The sequence below is a fragment of the Bipolaris maydis genome (genome assembly GCF_028858645.1).
Source record: "Bipolaris maydis strain C4 unplaced genomic scaffold PSV08scaffold_3, whole genome shotgun sequence".
Lineage (NCBI taxonomy): Eukaryota > Fungi > Ascomycota > Dothideomycetes > Pleosporales > Pleosporaceae > Bipolaris > Bipolaris maydis.
Genome location: NW_027093859.1, coordinates 1,710,983 through 1,724,912, shown reverse-complemented (window position 1 = coordinate 1,724,912; position 13,930 = coordinate 1,710,983). Strand labels below are relative to the sequence as shown.

The 13,930-nt window shown below is 44.9% G+C and overlaps 2 protein-coding genes across 2 annotated transcripts; one reads left to right on the top strand and one right to left on the bottom strand.

Moving 5' to 3' along the window:
- Nucleotides 1-10,571: 10,571 nt before the first annotated feature.
- PSV08DRAFT_386317 (zinc-binding domain-containing protein) lies at nucleotides 10,572-11,483 on the bottom strand (the record flags this gene model as incomplete). The annotated part of the gene is made up of 1 exon (XM_014217211.1): nucleotides 10,572-11,483. The coding sequence occupies one exon, from the start codon at nucleotides 11,481-11,483 to the stop codon at nucleotides 10,572-10,574; it is 912 nt and encodes a 303-aa protein (XP_014072686.1).
- A 684-nt stretch (nucleotides 11,484-12,167) lies between these two features.
- Nucleotides 12,168-13,930, top strand: PSV08DRAFT_399850 (uncharacterized protein; the record flags this gene model as incomplete). Its single annotated transcript, XM_014217205.2, has 2 exons — nucleotides 12,168-13,218; nucleotides 13,752-13,930. 2 exons carry the CDS (start codon nucleotides 12,168-12,170, stop codon nucleotides 13,928-13,930), a joined length of 1,230 nt encoding a protein of 409 aa, XP_014072680.2.

The window sequence follows — 13,930 nt, the reverse complement described above, 5'->3', positions numbered from 1 at the left end:
ACTCCTAGTACCTTTCTACAAGCCGCGTTATACAGCGGTTAAAGCTAATCTTTAATAAAGCTCTAGTTGCGCCAATAGATTAGCGACCTATAGTCTGCAATGCTGGTGACGCATGCTAGGTATAGTTGTCTGATAGCAAAGGGAGATAGCCCGCGGTCGATGTTAGCTAGTCTCCCTAGTCTATTAAAAGCTATTTTTACTTAGCTAGCTCTAGTAGCTACGTGCTCTCTAAAGGATAGCTTATTGTCGAGGTATACCCCTAGCCACTTAATCGTATCTTTGTGGTATATTTTCTCCTTGCTAGGGAGTTCTAGAGGTATTTCTTTTCTTCTTTTGTTTTTTATATAGTAGATTAGCTCTGTCTTTGCTATGTCGAATTCGATTGCTAGTTGTTTTCCTTTTATAACTAGTTTGTTAACCTCGCGTTGTAGTATCTTCACGTTTTTCTTAATAGACGTTGACGAGGTTGTGATTGAGATATCGTCGATATAGGATAGCTGGAATCCATCTATTTGAGGGAATAGGTCTCTAATATAGATGAGAAAGAAGATTGGCGAGACTGGGCTGCCTTGTAGGATGCCCGCGTTAATCTCGCTAAACTCTTCTATTTGGCCGTTAAAGGCAAGCCTTAGAGATCTATTAGATAGAAAGGTTTTAGCCCAAGTGATTAGGCTGATAGGTAGGCCTAGTCTTTTTAGTGTATCTAGGAACTAATTATGCGAAACGTGGTTAAACGCTCCTTTAACGTCTAGAAAGACTATTAATGTAGTATAGCCTTGTTGTTTTTAGTGCTGGATCTGATCTACAAGAAGTAGAGCTGCGTCTATAGCTGATTTCTTTAGTCTCCCTCCTATCTGCGAGTCGTGTAGGAGGTTGGTAGTCTCGGCTAGGTAGCCGAGTCTTTTAGCTATTATCCGTTCTATTACTTTCCCTAGGCAGCTTAGTAGAGTAATTACCCTATAGGCCTTTAGGGTAGAATAGTCGGGCTTAGACGGCTTCTTTAGAATAGCTCCTGTAGCTCTTCTCTAGTAGGTTGGGTGGTATCCGTAGTTAAATAGTAGAGAGTAAGCTTTAAAGAACGTATTTAGCTGAGCTTAGTAGGCTGCTGTGATAATATCCTATAATAAAGCGTCTGGGCCTGGTGAGCTACTTTTAACCTTATTAGAGTAAGCGCGTTCTAGCTTAGTTGTTAATAGCGCTGGCTACTCCCACTCTTTCTCTTAGTGGTTATTAAAGCTTGGTAGTGCTGTACTTAGTGGTGGTAGGAATAATGCTTTTCGAAAGGCTTTGCACTTTCCTTTAAAAGAGGTTTCTAGCGTCTCTCCCTAGATAGGAGGGATTCTTTCTACTCTCTTTTCCTTTATATAGTCTATAGCTTTAAAGATAGATTGTGGGTCTTCTTTTTCTAGGAAGTTACTCTAGTGTTCTCTTTTAGCTCTCTTAATTGCCGTTTAGTACGTTGTTCGCGCTAGAAGGAAGTCTCTCTTAAAAAGATAGGCTTCTTCTATAGAGGTAGCTTAAAGTTATTATGCGAATATTCTTTAGCAGTGAGATACGTTTCTTTGTAGCTTAGTTAACTCCTGGTTCTACTAGGGCTTTACTTTTAGCCCTTCTTTTAGTTGTGGAATAGCTTTATCTGCGGCTTATTAGATTACTAGCGTAATAGCTTCTCTAATTGCGTCTAGTTGCAGCTTTAGCTTATTATCTTGGCCTAGGAGTAGGTTTCTTAAATCTGCTTTTCTTAGTTGGTGGATCTAATCTAGCGATTGTAGAGCTGCGTTGCTCTAGATAGCTTTGCCTAGCTCTTCTCTAAATAGGTCCTAGTCTGCCCTTTTTGTATTGTATCTTGTTTAGTTAGTAGGGCTATTAACTAGGTTCTTTATTGTCTGGATTGAGAAGAGTATCCTATAGTAGTTAGATCCTATTTCTGTTATTATTTACCAGTCTCTTACTTTCGCGGCTAGGTCTAGTATAGCGATAGTTAGATCTAGCGTTGTTTCTCTAGACAGGTGCGGTCTAAAGAAAGTGGCTGTTCCTGGCGTGTTAAGGAGGCTAAGGTCCTGGTCTTCTATCCAATCTGCTAATAGCTGGCCGTCTTGGCTAGTTTTACAGCCTGGGTCCCACTAAGGGTGGTGCTTATTAGCGTCTATTAGTAGTAAGGTGGATATTAGTAGCTGAGTATTAGCGAGTAATCTTTAAAAGGTTTTTATATTTTCTGCGTTTTTTTGGTTGTATACGTTGTAGATGTTGAACTTTAAGCGTCCTTCTTAAATTATAATAGTAATAGCGTTGTAGTCACCTATCTCCTCTCGCTAGCTAACCTCTACTGTTAGAGATCTAGATATATAAAATAGAGCTCTTAGGCGGAGGTTTAGGTCTACTTTTAGAAAGATTTGGTAGAAGCTCTAGTGGGCTATTGACCTTAGGGCTTCGTAGTTATTACTACTAGAAGGTGCAATCTACGGCTCTTAGATTGCGATAATGTCTACTTTAAGTTTAATTGCTAGTTGTAGCGTTGACTCTGTAGCGTGCATACTTTTGTTTAGGTTTACTTGTAGTACTTTAAGGTTTTCTACTATTATTTAATAGATAGGAATACCTCGCAGTCTTTGCTGTTAGCAAAGTGGGGTTATTTACAGTTTTTGCATTTTAGCAGGGTATAGTTGTAGGCCTTCCCTTTGGTTTTGCAAATACTACAGTTATGCTGAGTAGTTAGGTAGTTTTCAGCGCAAAACTGGCAGCTAGCTAGGTTTCTACACCTGCTATAGTTATGTCTAAATCCTTAGCACTTGCTGTATTGCGCAGTTAGTGGGATTTAGCGGTATTTCTCTACCCGAAGGGATTAGCCAAGAATTGTTATTCTACTACTAATCTTCTTCGCCTCTTCTTTAGATTTAAAGGCAATTACAATAGAGCTTATTTACTTATTCTTCTAGCTTCTGGATAGCTAGTATGGGTTACTAACAATTATTTGGTTCTTATTATACGTTGGGATTTCTGTATGGAGTAGCTGAAGGTTTTCAGCTCCGTTAAAGGTTGTTAGTACTCTATATATAATAAGCTTAGTCCAGGACTCTAGCGGCTAGGCTTTCTTAATTAGGAGCTAGCTTTGCTATGTATTAACTTGCTTTAGAAGAAATTCTCCTGAGTATCCTTCTGTGGTTGTTAGGATAAGGTTATTTCTTCTGCTTGTTGAAACTTGCTAGATAACTAGGCCAGCGATGCCTGCCTTTTGGAAGGCTTGGTTGATCTTGTTTCTAACTAGTAGAGGGCTAATTATTTGGCCGTCTTCTAGTGTAACCAGCGTCTGGTAGTAAGATGCTGGTTTTTTAGCCTGTTGTGCTTGCTTCTTCCTTGGCTGTACTGTCGTCCAGGCCTGGTTTGAGTTGTTTGCTGCAATAGCTGCGTATGAGCTTTGGGCTGGTTTTTGGGTAGGTTGCGCAGCTATTGGTTGTGCCTTGTTTGAGGCTGCGATCGTCGCTTGTTTAAGCGTCTTTGTTGCTTGCTGTGAGGCGTTTGCGAGCGTGGCTGAGTGGTAAGCTAGTTTGGCAGATAGCTTTTCTGTGATTTGGTTGGCTACTCTGCCTGTTTCGGTATAGTCCCTAAAGACGTCTAGTAGCTCTAGTAGCTTGTTTTGGGCTATATGAGATTCTTCCATTGTAGAGGCCTGGAGAATTAGGTCTCTAGCCCAATAGATTGCCTGTTCAGCGTTCTTGGCAATTGGTTTTGGGCTGGAGGTGTTTTGGTATGGGTTTCTGCCTCTGTAGGTAGTCTCTGGCGAGAAGTTGGCGTATCGCTTGTTTAGTGGTAGTATTGGTATTTCAAACACGCTTGGTGTTTGTTGGTTTTGGGTGGGGGTGGCTGGTGGGGACTCTACGTCCATTTCTCTATTAATTTGAGCCTCTGGTCCTTGGCTCTCTTGCCCGTTTTCCTGCGTATTTACTATAATAGTATCACTATCAGGCGGCATTTTATTACTAAGCTTTTTCTCTTAGTAAGCTGCGGGGTGGTCTGTGTGTTCTTGTTTTCGTGAGTGAGACGTGTTCAAATTAGCTACTTTACCAGCTTCTAGCTCTATAGCGCGTGGGCTGCACGACTTGGCACTAGTTGCAATCGATTTCTTGGGATGGATTTGTATATATTGAGCTAAAATTACACCTATTCTAGAAAACTCGAAGTTGGTGTGTCTGCTCAGTCGGTTATTATTATTATTATTATTATTATTAATTAACGTCCTGTCTCAGCTGGTAGGCTATATAAGACGTGCAGGCTAGGCCTACAGGTAACTACGTAGTGCTATCAATTTGGTGTAGGTGGGGGAGGGGGCTATCTAAATCGAGGTGAGGCTCGTGGCCTAGTGTGGAGGAGGGTAGTAGGAGGTCTTGCGGGTGATAGGAGAGGTAGGCTGGGTGTAGGGCGAAGGCACCTAGTGTAGGTGTTGTCCTAGTTATCGAGGTTTCCTTTATACCAGGCCTGCGTTGCAGCCCTAGTTTCCTTAATAAAGGTAATAGTAGCCTGTACGCCTATTGTAGTATCTAGTAAGAAAGCTAGCGATAGGGGATCCTTTGTAGTTTCTTGCATCTTCTTCCTAGCCTCCTTGTATAGCGTGCAGCTAAGGAGGATATGTGCAGGGTCTTGGGTAGCTCTATAGTTGCAGGGGCAAGCTTTAGAGTCTACTTTTCCTCGCTTGAATAGGAAGTCTCGTAGATAGCAGTGACCTAACTTAAGCTGATAGAAGGCGCTAGAGGCTTCTCTACTAGTAGGAGGAGTAGCAATCTGCTTTCTAGTCTTCCACTTGTACCTTGCGGCGTAAGTAGTAGGATTTAGAGTAATAGCTTTTCTCCCGTATTGTCCTAGATAGCTAAGCCACTCTCGCTCGCCTAGCTGCTTTATTCGTGTGCCTATTACAGCTAGGCTCGTCCTGCTAGAGCTAGGATCTAGCTTTGTCGCCTCCTTTGCTAGCGCGTCTGCTCTCTCGTTTCCTATAACGCCCTGGTGTCCTGGTACCCACTGTATGGTAGGTAATATGCCTTTTTCTTGTAGCTTTTCTGCTGCTATAGTGCATCTGAGTTGCCACTCTTGCCCTGGGTAGTCAGAAGCAGTCTTTAGTCTGAGTATTGCAGCCTGGTTATCTGCATATATTCTAACTTCAAGGTAGTCGTCTGCTAGGTCAACAGCCTTTTCTAGGCCTAGGGTAATACCTTCTAGTTCTCCGTTGTAGACTAGCTGGTTGTATCCTATATTAGCCTTTTCTTGAGCTATAAGGCTAGCTCCTTTGTAGAGGGCTACTCCTACTCCTACTCCTTTGCCTTTGCTTGTAGCTGAGGCGTCTGAGTAGATAGAAAGAAGATGCTCGTCTTCTAGTAGTTCCTTGTGGTGCTCTGCTTCGCTTTCCTTTGATTTCTTAGATATATTAATCCTATAGGGCGTAGTAGCGCTCCAGGGCATAGAGGCGTAGTGCTGAATCTTCTCGCTATCTTCTGATAGAGCTGTTGAGATAGATCTAGTAATACGCTCTAGCTGCTTGCCTTGATTGCTATTGATAGCGATATTAAGAGGGTGGCTAGGAGCTAGCTTTCTTGCTCTAAAGGCGTATTGTCGTAGGGCGTTATTTAGCCTAATCCTAGGAGGGTAGAGAGCTGCTTCTACCTCGCTAGGTATAGCAGGCGAGGTTCTAAAGGAGCCTAGGATCTTCCTATAGGCTTGATTCTGCAGCTTCTGCCTTTGGTTAAGCGTTGTCTGCTGCTCTCTCTAGAAGATTTGGCAGCCGTAGTCAGCTACGCTGGTGACGCAGGCTAGGTAGAGCTGTCGTACTGCTCTAGGCGAGAGGCCTTTGTTTGAGTTAGCTAGCCTGCTAAGGCGGTGGAAGGCTGCGCTAGCCTGCTGGTTCCTAATGTAGCTGTGGTGCTTGAATTTAAGGCTGCAGTCAAAGTATATACCTAGCCATCTAACTAGCTCCTTAGACTGTACTATTTCCTGATTAGGTAGAGTAAGTACTCTAGCTTGATCCTTTCTAGATCTTGTCCAGTTTACTAGTTTAGTCTTTGAGCTATCGAACTGGATAGCTGACTCCCCTGCTAGTCTGAATAGATTCTGAATCTCCTTTTCTAGTAGCTTGATATTCCTTCTTACTGACGTAGTTGATATAGAGATCTGGAGGTCGTCTATATAAGAGGAGGAGTAGATATTCGCATTAGTCTGAATCGCCTTAAATAGTGGCTTTGAGTAGATCAGAAACAGGATAGGCGAGGCTGGGCTTCCTTGAGGGGTACCTGTCGAGATCTCCTGCGGCTCCTCAGTCTGTCCGTCAAAGGACAGCTGCAGTACTCTGTCCTCTAGGAAGGACTTTGTCCAGGCTAGTAGGCAGCAGGGGAGGCCTTGATCTCTCATGCCTTCAAGGAGCTTGTTTTTTGAGACATGATCGAAGGCTCCTTTAATATCAAGAAAGATAGTAGTAGTAATCTTCTGCTTTCTTTTCTGCTGCTGTATATTGTTATAGAAGAGTAGCGCAGCGTCGATAGCGGATTTCTTCAGTCTTCCTCCTAGTTGAGAGGGGTGGAGTAGATCTGTTGTTTCCGCTAGTGCGCCTAGTCTTCTAGCTACTAGTCTTTCTAGTACTTTGCCTAGGCAGTTTAGGAGTGAGATAACTCTATAGGCCTTAGGGATCGAGTAGTTAGGCTTGCTTGGCTTCTTTAGGATAACTCCCTTTGCTTTTCTCCAGCACCTTGGGTGGTAGCCTAGATTGAAGAAGGTGGAGTATATCCTAAATAGGGCTTCTGACTGCGCTAGGTAGGCCTTTTGGATCACCTCCTGGCTGATCAGATCAGGCCCTGGTGAGGTAGCCTTCACCTTGCAGCAGGCAAAGGAGAGTTCGTCCTTTGTTAGAGTAGGCCAGGTCCACTTGCTGTCTCCCCTGTAGGTGTGGAAGGAGGGGGTGGCTGTCGTAGGAGGCTGAGGAAAGAGATCCTCTCTAAAAGCCTTGCATTTCTCAGTAAACGTCTCCCTACCTTTAATAGTAGGTATTTGAGTACTAAGGTTATCTTTAGTGTATGCTAGTGCTTTAAAGATCTCTTTTGGTGAGTCTTTTCGAAGGAAGGCCTCCCAGTGGCTTTGCTTAGCTCGTTGAATAGCTTTTAAGTATCCATTTTTCGTACGTAGATACTCTCTTTTCCACTGGTAGAGAGAGCTATTATTTTCCTTTTCTACCTCCTTCTTGTAGGCTCTATAGGCTCTACTTAGTTCTCTCCTACGGCTATCTAGCTCGCTAGTCCACCAGGGCTTTGTCTTTGGCTTTAGGTTGACTAGTGGAGTTGACTTTTCTAGTGCGCTCTGTATAGCCTTCGTAAGATCTTCTCCTAGCTTATCTAGCTTAGTTTCTAGCGCGATATTTTGTCCTAGAATAAGCTTTCTTGAGGTGTAGTTTGAATAAGGAGGTAGTGTCGACAGTCGCTTTTCTAGATCTAGGGCTTTGATCTCCTGTCCTAGCGTCTCCTTGAAAATCGTCCAGTCCGTTCGTTTAGTATTATACTGTTTTGGCTGGCTAGGCAGCTGGCTAGGCAGCTGACTAGGTAGCTGGCTAGTAGTATAGGTACTAAATAGTATTGCGTGGTGATCAGATCCTACTTTAGGTATAGTCTGCCAGTCCTGGATACTAGCAGCTATATTATTGGTTGCAAAAGTAAGATCTAGTACGCTCTCTTTCCGCATATGAGACCTAAAGAAGGTGCCTACCCCTAGAGTATTTAGTAGAGTGAGATTTTGCGCGTCTATCCAATCTACTAGCTCCTCCGCTAGTGTACTAGGGCTGCGCTCCTCTAGGCTCCACCTAGGATGGTGGGTGTTGAAGTCTCCTAGGATGATTGACTGAGGTTGTAGAGTCTCCTGTAGGAGGCGCCTCTGGATTGTCGTCTTATTTTGGCCTTCTAGAAGGCTTTTCTCGTTATAAATGTTATATATATAGAAGTTAGAAGTAGAGGCTAGTACTTTAATAGCTAGAAAGTCGTTATCGTTGCTAATAAAAGGAATAACCTCTACTTCTAGATCTTTCCTAATATAGAAGAGTACTCTAGGCCTTAAGGAGGAGTCCTCTAGGGTAGGTAGTATCTGAGTAAAGTTCTGGTGAGCGATAGATCTAGTGCTTGAGTAGGAGGATCTCTTGAGTAGCCAGGGCTCCTGTACTGCGACGATTTTGGCGTCTACTTTAATAGCTAGGTCTAGCGCGCTCTCAGTAGCAGAACTACTTCTATTAACATTTATTTGTAGGATCTTTAACATCCTAGTTAGTAGGGCCTGTCCTAGTAGTCCTAGCTATAAGAATATCGCAGCTAGAGCTATTTGCCGCGTGAGGCTTACTGCAGTTAACGCACTTAAAGATAGTGTGTACGCAGGCTTTGCCTTTTATAGGGCAGGAGTTGCATTTATGTAGGCTAGTGTGGTGAGCCTCACTGCAAATCTGACAGGCTACTCTACTACATCTAGTCTCAAGGTGGCCAAAACCTTGGCATTTAGAGCACTGCTTTAAGTTGTTAATAACTCGTAGCTTCTCTGCTCTCAGGCTCTCTCCGAGAATATAGAGCTTTCCTCTAATAGCCTTTAGAGCCTCCTCTTCAGTTGCGAAGGCGACGCAGGCGGAGCCATAGCTCTGCTGTCCTCTCTTAGCCTCAGGAGTGAGCCAGAAAGGGGTGCCTACTACTTTGAGGCCTTTGTTAAAGGTCTCAATCTCCTCCTTGATTACCTCTAGGCCGTGGTTAGTAGGTAGTCTATGGACGACTACTTTGAACCACGAGGTAATGGGCTGAGCTACCTTGAAGGCTACTAGATCCTTCCAGATACTCTGGTTTTCTAGCAGGTAGTTGGCTGTAAAGGCAGGTGTAGTAGTGACTACCTTATTCCCTTTTGAGGATAGCGTGACTGAGGCGACTACAGGCGATTGCACCCCTCCTTTTAAGGTGAAGGCTTGGTTGAAGGCATTTCTTAGCCTGAGGGCGTCAAAGGCAGCAGGGCCTCCTTGGTTGACTAGGACTAGCTGCCTCTCCTTTAGGCTAGGCTTAGCCTTTTGAGGTGCCTTCTTCTGCACAGTAGTCCACTGTTGCTCCTTATTTGCTGTTGCAGCTGCGGCGTACGATATAGGCTGCGTAGGAGCAGCTGTCTGTCTATTACCCTGCTGGTTTGGTTGTGCAGGGGTAGGTTTGTCGAGGCGGCGAACCTTGTCTCTTAGCTCCTTAGAGACGTTTGAAAGCGAGGAGATCTGATCTCCTAGAATTGCTGCGTTCTTCTTATTAACTCGGCCTGTCTCAGTGTAGTCTCTAAAGACTTCTACTAGGTCGAGCAGGCTAGTCTGCTGTGAGGGGTTGCTTTCAGCTAGACTAGCTGCTTGGACTACTAGGTTTCTAGCTATCTCGAGGGCCTCTTCTACTGTCGTAGCCCTAGGTGTTTTGTTTTGGCTAGCGAAAGGATTCCTTAGTGTTGAGCCAATAAAAGGCGAGAAGTTGCTTCTAGTGCGGGTGTGTGTGGGTCTATTAGGCTCGGCAGGTAGGTCATCTACTGTAGAGGGGGGTGTGCTATCCCTAGGGCGCGAGGATTCCTGAGTCCCTTGGGTTCTTTGTACTTCTACTACGATTGTGTCCATCTCGTCGATCTCCTGAGTGTAGCTAGTAGCGCTCATCTTTGATCTTCTACTAGCCTCTTCTAGGCTAGTAGTAGAGGCTGATCTTTTCTTCTTATTCTGCTCTATACTAGAGCTTCGCTCTATGTCCTGCTGGACTCGAGCTTCTAGATCGCTACCTTCGAGTTCTACCTGATCTCTCTGAGTTGGCATTAATCTAGATGGTCTGTGCGCTGAAAATTTTTCTTGAGGTTTGTAAGATAGCTGTAGGGAGACGAGTACTTTCCTCTACTGCGCGACAGCGCGCTAGATGCACGCTTTAGAAGTAGTTGCAAACGATTTTTTATAAGAGATTTGTATATATTTAGCTAATATTACACCTATTCTAGAAAACTCGAAGTTGGTGTGACGCCGTGCTCAGTCGGTTAGATGTTTAGATTTCCTTTTGTTTTGTTTTAGAGCAGAGTGAGAGCGGTGGGCTCCTGGGTAAATATTTTCTCAATACATACTTTTTGTTTGTGTTCGAACAAAGATAGTTCTTGTTTTCTTTCCAATTTTCATGTGATGATTGGTTTGGCGTAAATGTTCAAATGTAACCCAATATATGATCGCAAGGACAGTGTCTCTCAACTTTTATCAAGCTGCGCTTCAGCAGTGGTATCGAGAAAATCATATCTCAACTATTCTTTTCAGTTCCATCACAGACTTTCCCATTCCATAGCCAAACCAGTGCTGAAAATATCGCACCATTTGTCATATGCACATTCATTGTCTAACCCTCAAGCGGCACCCTGCACAATGAAAGAATGGTTCTCGAGCAATCCATAACGATATTGTTTTCCATGTGACCGTGTTTCCACTTTGGATTTGTTGGGCCGTATAGATCAACTGACAACTGACAACCAACAGATTAACTAATAGCAACTTTGGGTTCACGGCAGCGCTTATGGGTCAAGGATGTATGATTCTAGGAAAACCCGAGCTTTGGTGTCTTTGGACACTTTCCCACCTTACAGCCTTCGCACAGATCTGTTTCATGCCGTGGTGTAGTCTTGAGAGGAAATGGTGGTGGCTCCACGATCACGCCTGCCCATTTCTTGAGTCTGTATGCAATCCGATCAACGTATGATTTCTCATCCAGCTTGAAGCTCCCCAGGCAGTTGCAAGATTCGCAGCGTTGGTTGAACACGATAGCGTTGTACCCATTACGAGGATATCCTTGAATCCAGGTTGCTACCACTTTGCTGCTCCACCTTTTCTTCCTGCATGCGTTGTTGTCGCATGTAAACTTTCCCATAACACACGTTGTATGCTTGTTATTGAAATGAGCATCTATGTCGTTGTTGAACCATGTCGAGATTATCGAAGGCGCGACGGCTTCGGCGACACTCTGGTGCAATTCGGGGAATGTGAAGAAGGTCCTTGTCTCCTCTTGCCGCGTGTTGATATGCGCTTGATAGATTTTTGCCGCTACAATAGATGTCTGTAGATCCGGTATAGTAAGAGCTTGCATTCGGCTTTGAAGTACTGCGAATGGCAGGTCAAAGGTCGAGTTTGTGTGGGAAATGTTTTCTGTCACGGCGTGACCACTGCGCCGATCGTTGCGTATTGTTGAGCGGACATTAGAGGACGTCGAAAACTGCAAAGGGGCATAGGGGGCCAATGAAACAGGCGTGACGGAAGATAAGGCTGAGTCTTTTCTGGGTTTTCGGTGAGCTAGAGAGTTGTCTTGGTGCTGACCGAGTGCGTCTAGGCTACCAAAGGAGCGGTTGCATGGCTTACACCCAAAGGTTTCCGCATGCTTTGGTGAGTTCTCTTCATGTTGTTTGAGTGCTTTTCCGCTGCCGAAAGTGCGGTTGCACAACACACAAAGGCTCATTGCGTGTCCTGTTCAAATTTGTGGTGTATTTGTAGCTTGGGATTGCGGCTACGTGGGAAGTGCCGATGATTGCTGAGTTCAGCTTATATTACATGAACCGGAACGAGGTCAATATCTCGTGGAAGTCCTTTGCGACTTTGGAACCAATGGTACAGTGACACATCACGCGCTGTGGCTGCATCTGCGAGTTGATTTCTTGGAAGTGCACGCATAAACTGACGTGCAGTGCAACAAGTTCAAACTGCGCCCTACCCATACCAAGGCTTACTCTTTACAGGCAGTTATTATGGCGATTACGATCTGAGCGCCTGACCTCTGATCAGGCTGAAGATTTAGGTGCGGGGACGAGCGACTAAGCGGCCTGGTATGCAGGATGTCGTGTTAGTGCATATGCAGAGATCCTCCAAGAACGGCGCGTCAATGCGTGGTTGGGATACCTTTCATGAATGATCATGCACGAAACCAGTATAGGATGCCTTGAGGAAAATACTGCGTTCAAGATAAAGACTCTTTGTCGCTGACTTCAGCGCCAGTCCAAGGATTCACCCTCAGATTTTCCTAAGATCTATGAATGGTACCGCCTGAACTGCTTCAATTGCGATGGCTAAAAAGACCAAGGTCGCGAAAGCAGCCAAAGATGTGCATCCTCGATTGAAAACAAGGTGAAACAGGCTTCCTTCGTTCATGCAAGCACCCCATTTTAAAGCTGACTACATCAGCCTATATACGAGTCCATTCGTTACGTTACACTTTGGTCCTACCCATCAGAAATACTATCTCCCAGAAGTTCTGCTGCAAAAATTAGGGAACATCCCAAGTCGTGATCACTGGACTGGGGAGATTCACCTCGTAGATGTTGACGCAAGCATTGGTCACGTCTTAATCCACTTCTTGCACACGGGTGTCTATCAAACACTCAACGACGAAGATGTCGAGGGCGCTGACTACCCCCACAAAACTCTTGCCCGAAATGAGTTCCAGACAGCTTTGCTTGCTCTGGAAGCTGCTAAGAAGTATAGCGTGCATGGTCTCCAGGAAGTAGCACAAGTCGAGCTGGAGCGACGAGGCAGAGAAATTGGTTTACATGACGCCGTACACGCCATTCGAGAAGAGTCTATTGCAGGGGCTTCTGACGAAAATGCATGGCTTCGAGACTTCCTGTCAAAGAAAGTTCGATGGACCTTCGAACACGATCGTTCCATATTATCGGCACCAGAATTATTCGAAAACATTGAAAGCCCTACGTTGATGCAGTTACTGGCTCAAATCATCATTGGTCTGTACAGCGAGGAAGTAGACAAGTTGTGCAAAGGAAAAACTGCAACTGAGAAAATGTCAACGCTTGAGAAGAAAGAAGAGGACGACTTGTGGGGAGCATTTAGCTTTGGCGGCATCGCAAAGAACAAAAAGGAGAAAAATAAGGGTGCACTTGAGGAAGAGCCCCCGCCACCTGAGCCAGAGTCAGAGCCAGTTGTCAACGAGTCATCACATGCCAAAAAGGAGGATCCATGGAGTGGTGAATGGCGAAAACTAGAACCGGAGCTGGAACCTGAACCTCCAAAGGTGGAGGTAGATCCTTATGCGGGGCTTAGTAAATTACAGGCGAGGAAGCTAAAGATCAAGCTGGACAAAGAAGCGAAGTTGAAAGAAGAGGAAGATGCGAAGCGCCAGAAAGAAGAAGAGGAGGAGGCTGCTAAGATCATGCAACAGGAGGAAGAAGAGGCAGAAAAGATACGTCTAGAAGAGGAAGCCGAGTTGAAGAGGATAGAGGAAGAGGAAGCCGCCAGCGCCGTGTTGCAAGTAACAAGAAGGATTCTCTCCTTGATGAAGGACAGGGAGGCGAAGAAGCGTATGGCGTCCACGTCAGAAGGTAATGACATCGCGGGGCTTGGGGTCACGTGATGTGCCATCCCGCTAAGATGGGATGGACGGGATGGCAGGACCAGAGGCAATGAGGATATAAGGATGGATGGGTTTCATTATTTACTCTCGTTGGGGTCAACTCGAATCGTACTTTCTTACTAGTTACTTTACTTAACAAGATTGTTACCTGTTAGTCTACGTATAGCAATATAGATTAAGTTGTCAAACCTTTTGTTACCTTCTTATCAAGCACACCACTCCACTGTCTCGCCAGACAAACTTCACGGAACACTAGCGTAAAGCTCAACGGTCTTAGTGTGGGACTCGGTAAGAGAAGTATAGATTCAAACCCCGTGTAACACGCCGACGCTACTGCTGAAGCCGGTATAAGCTCTTTCGATTCAGCGATTGAGACGGGCGCTACTTCTGAGCTTGATCACTGTGAATTGCGTTCGGAGCATCTGTCTCGTGATGATCGGTGGCAGAACTGTAAGCCATGTGAGCTGTACATGCGAAAGACCGCTCTCAAGTTTTATCTAGTGGGACAGCCAAACGTAAATGAGCTCGGCACGACCAATAGTTAG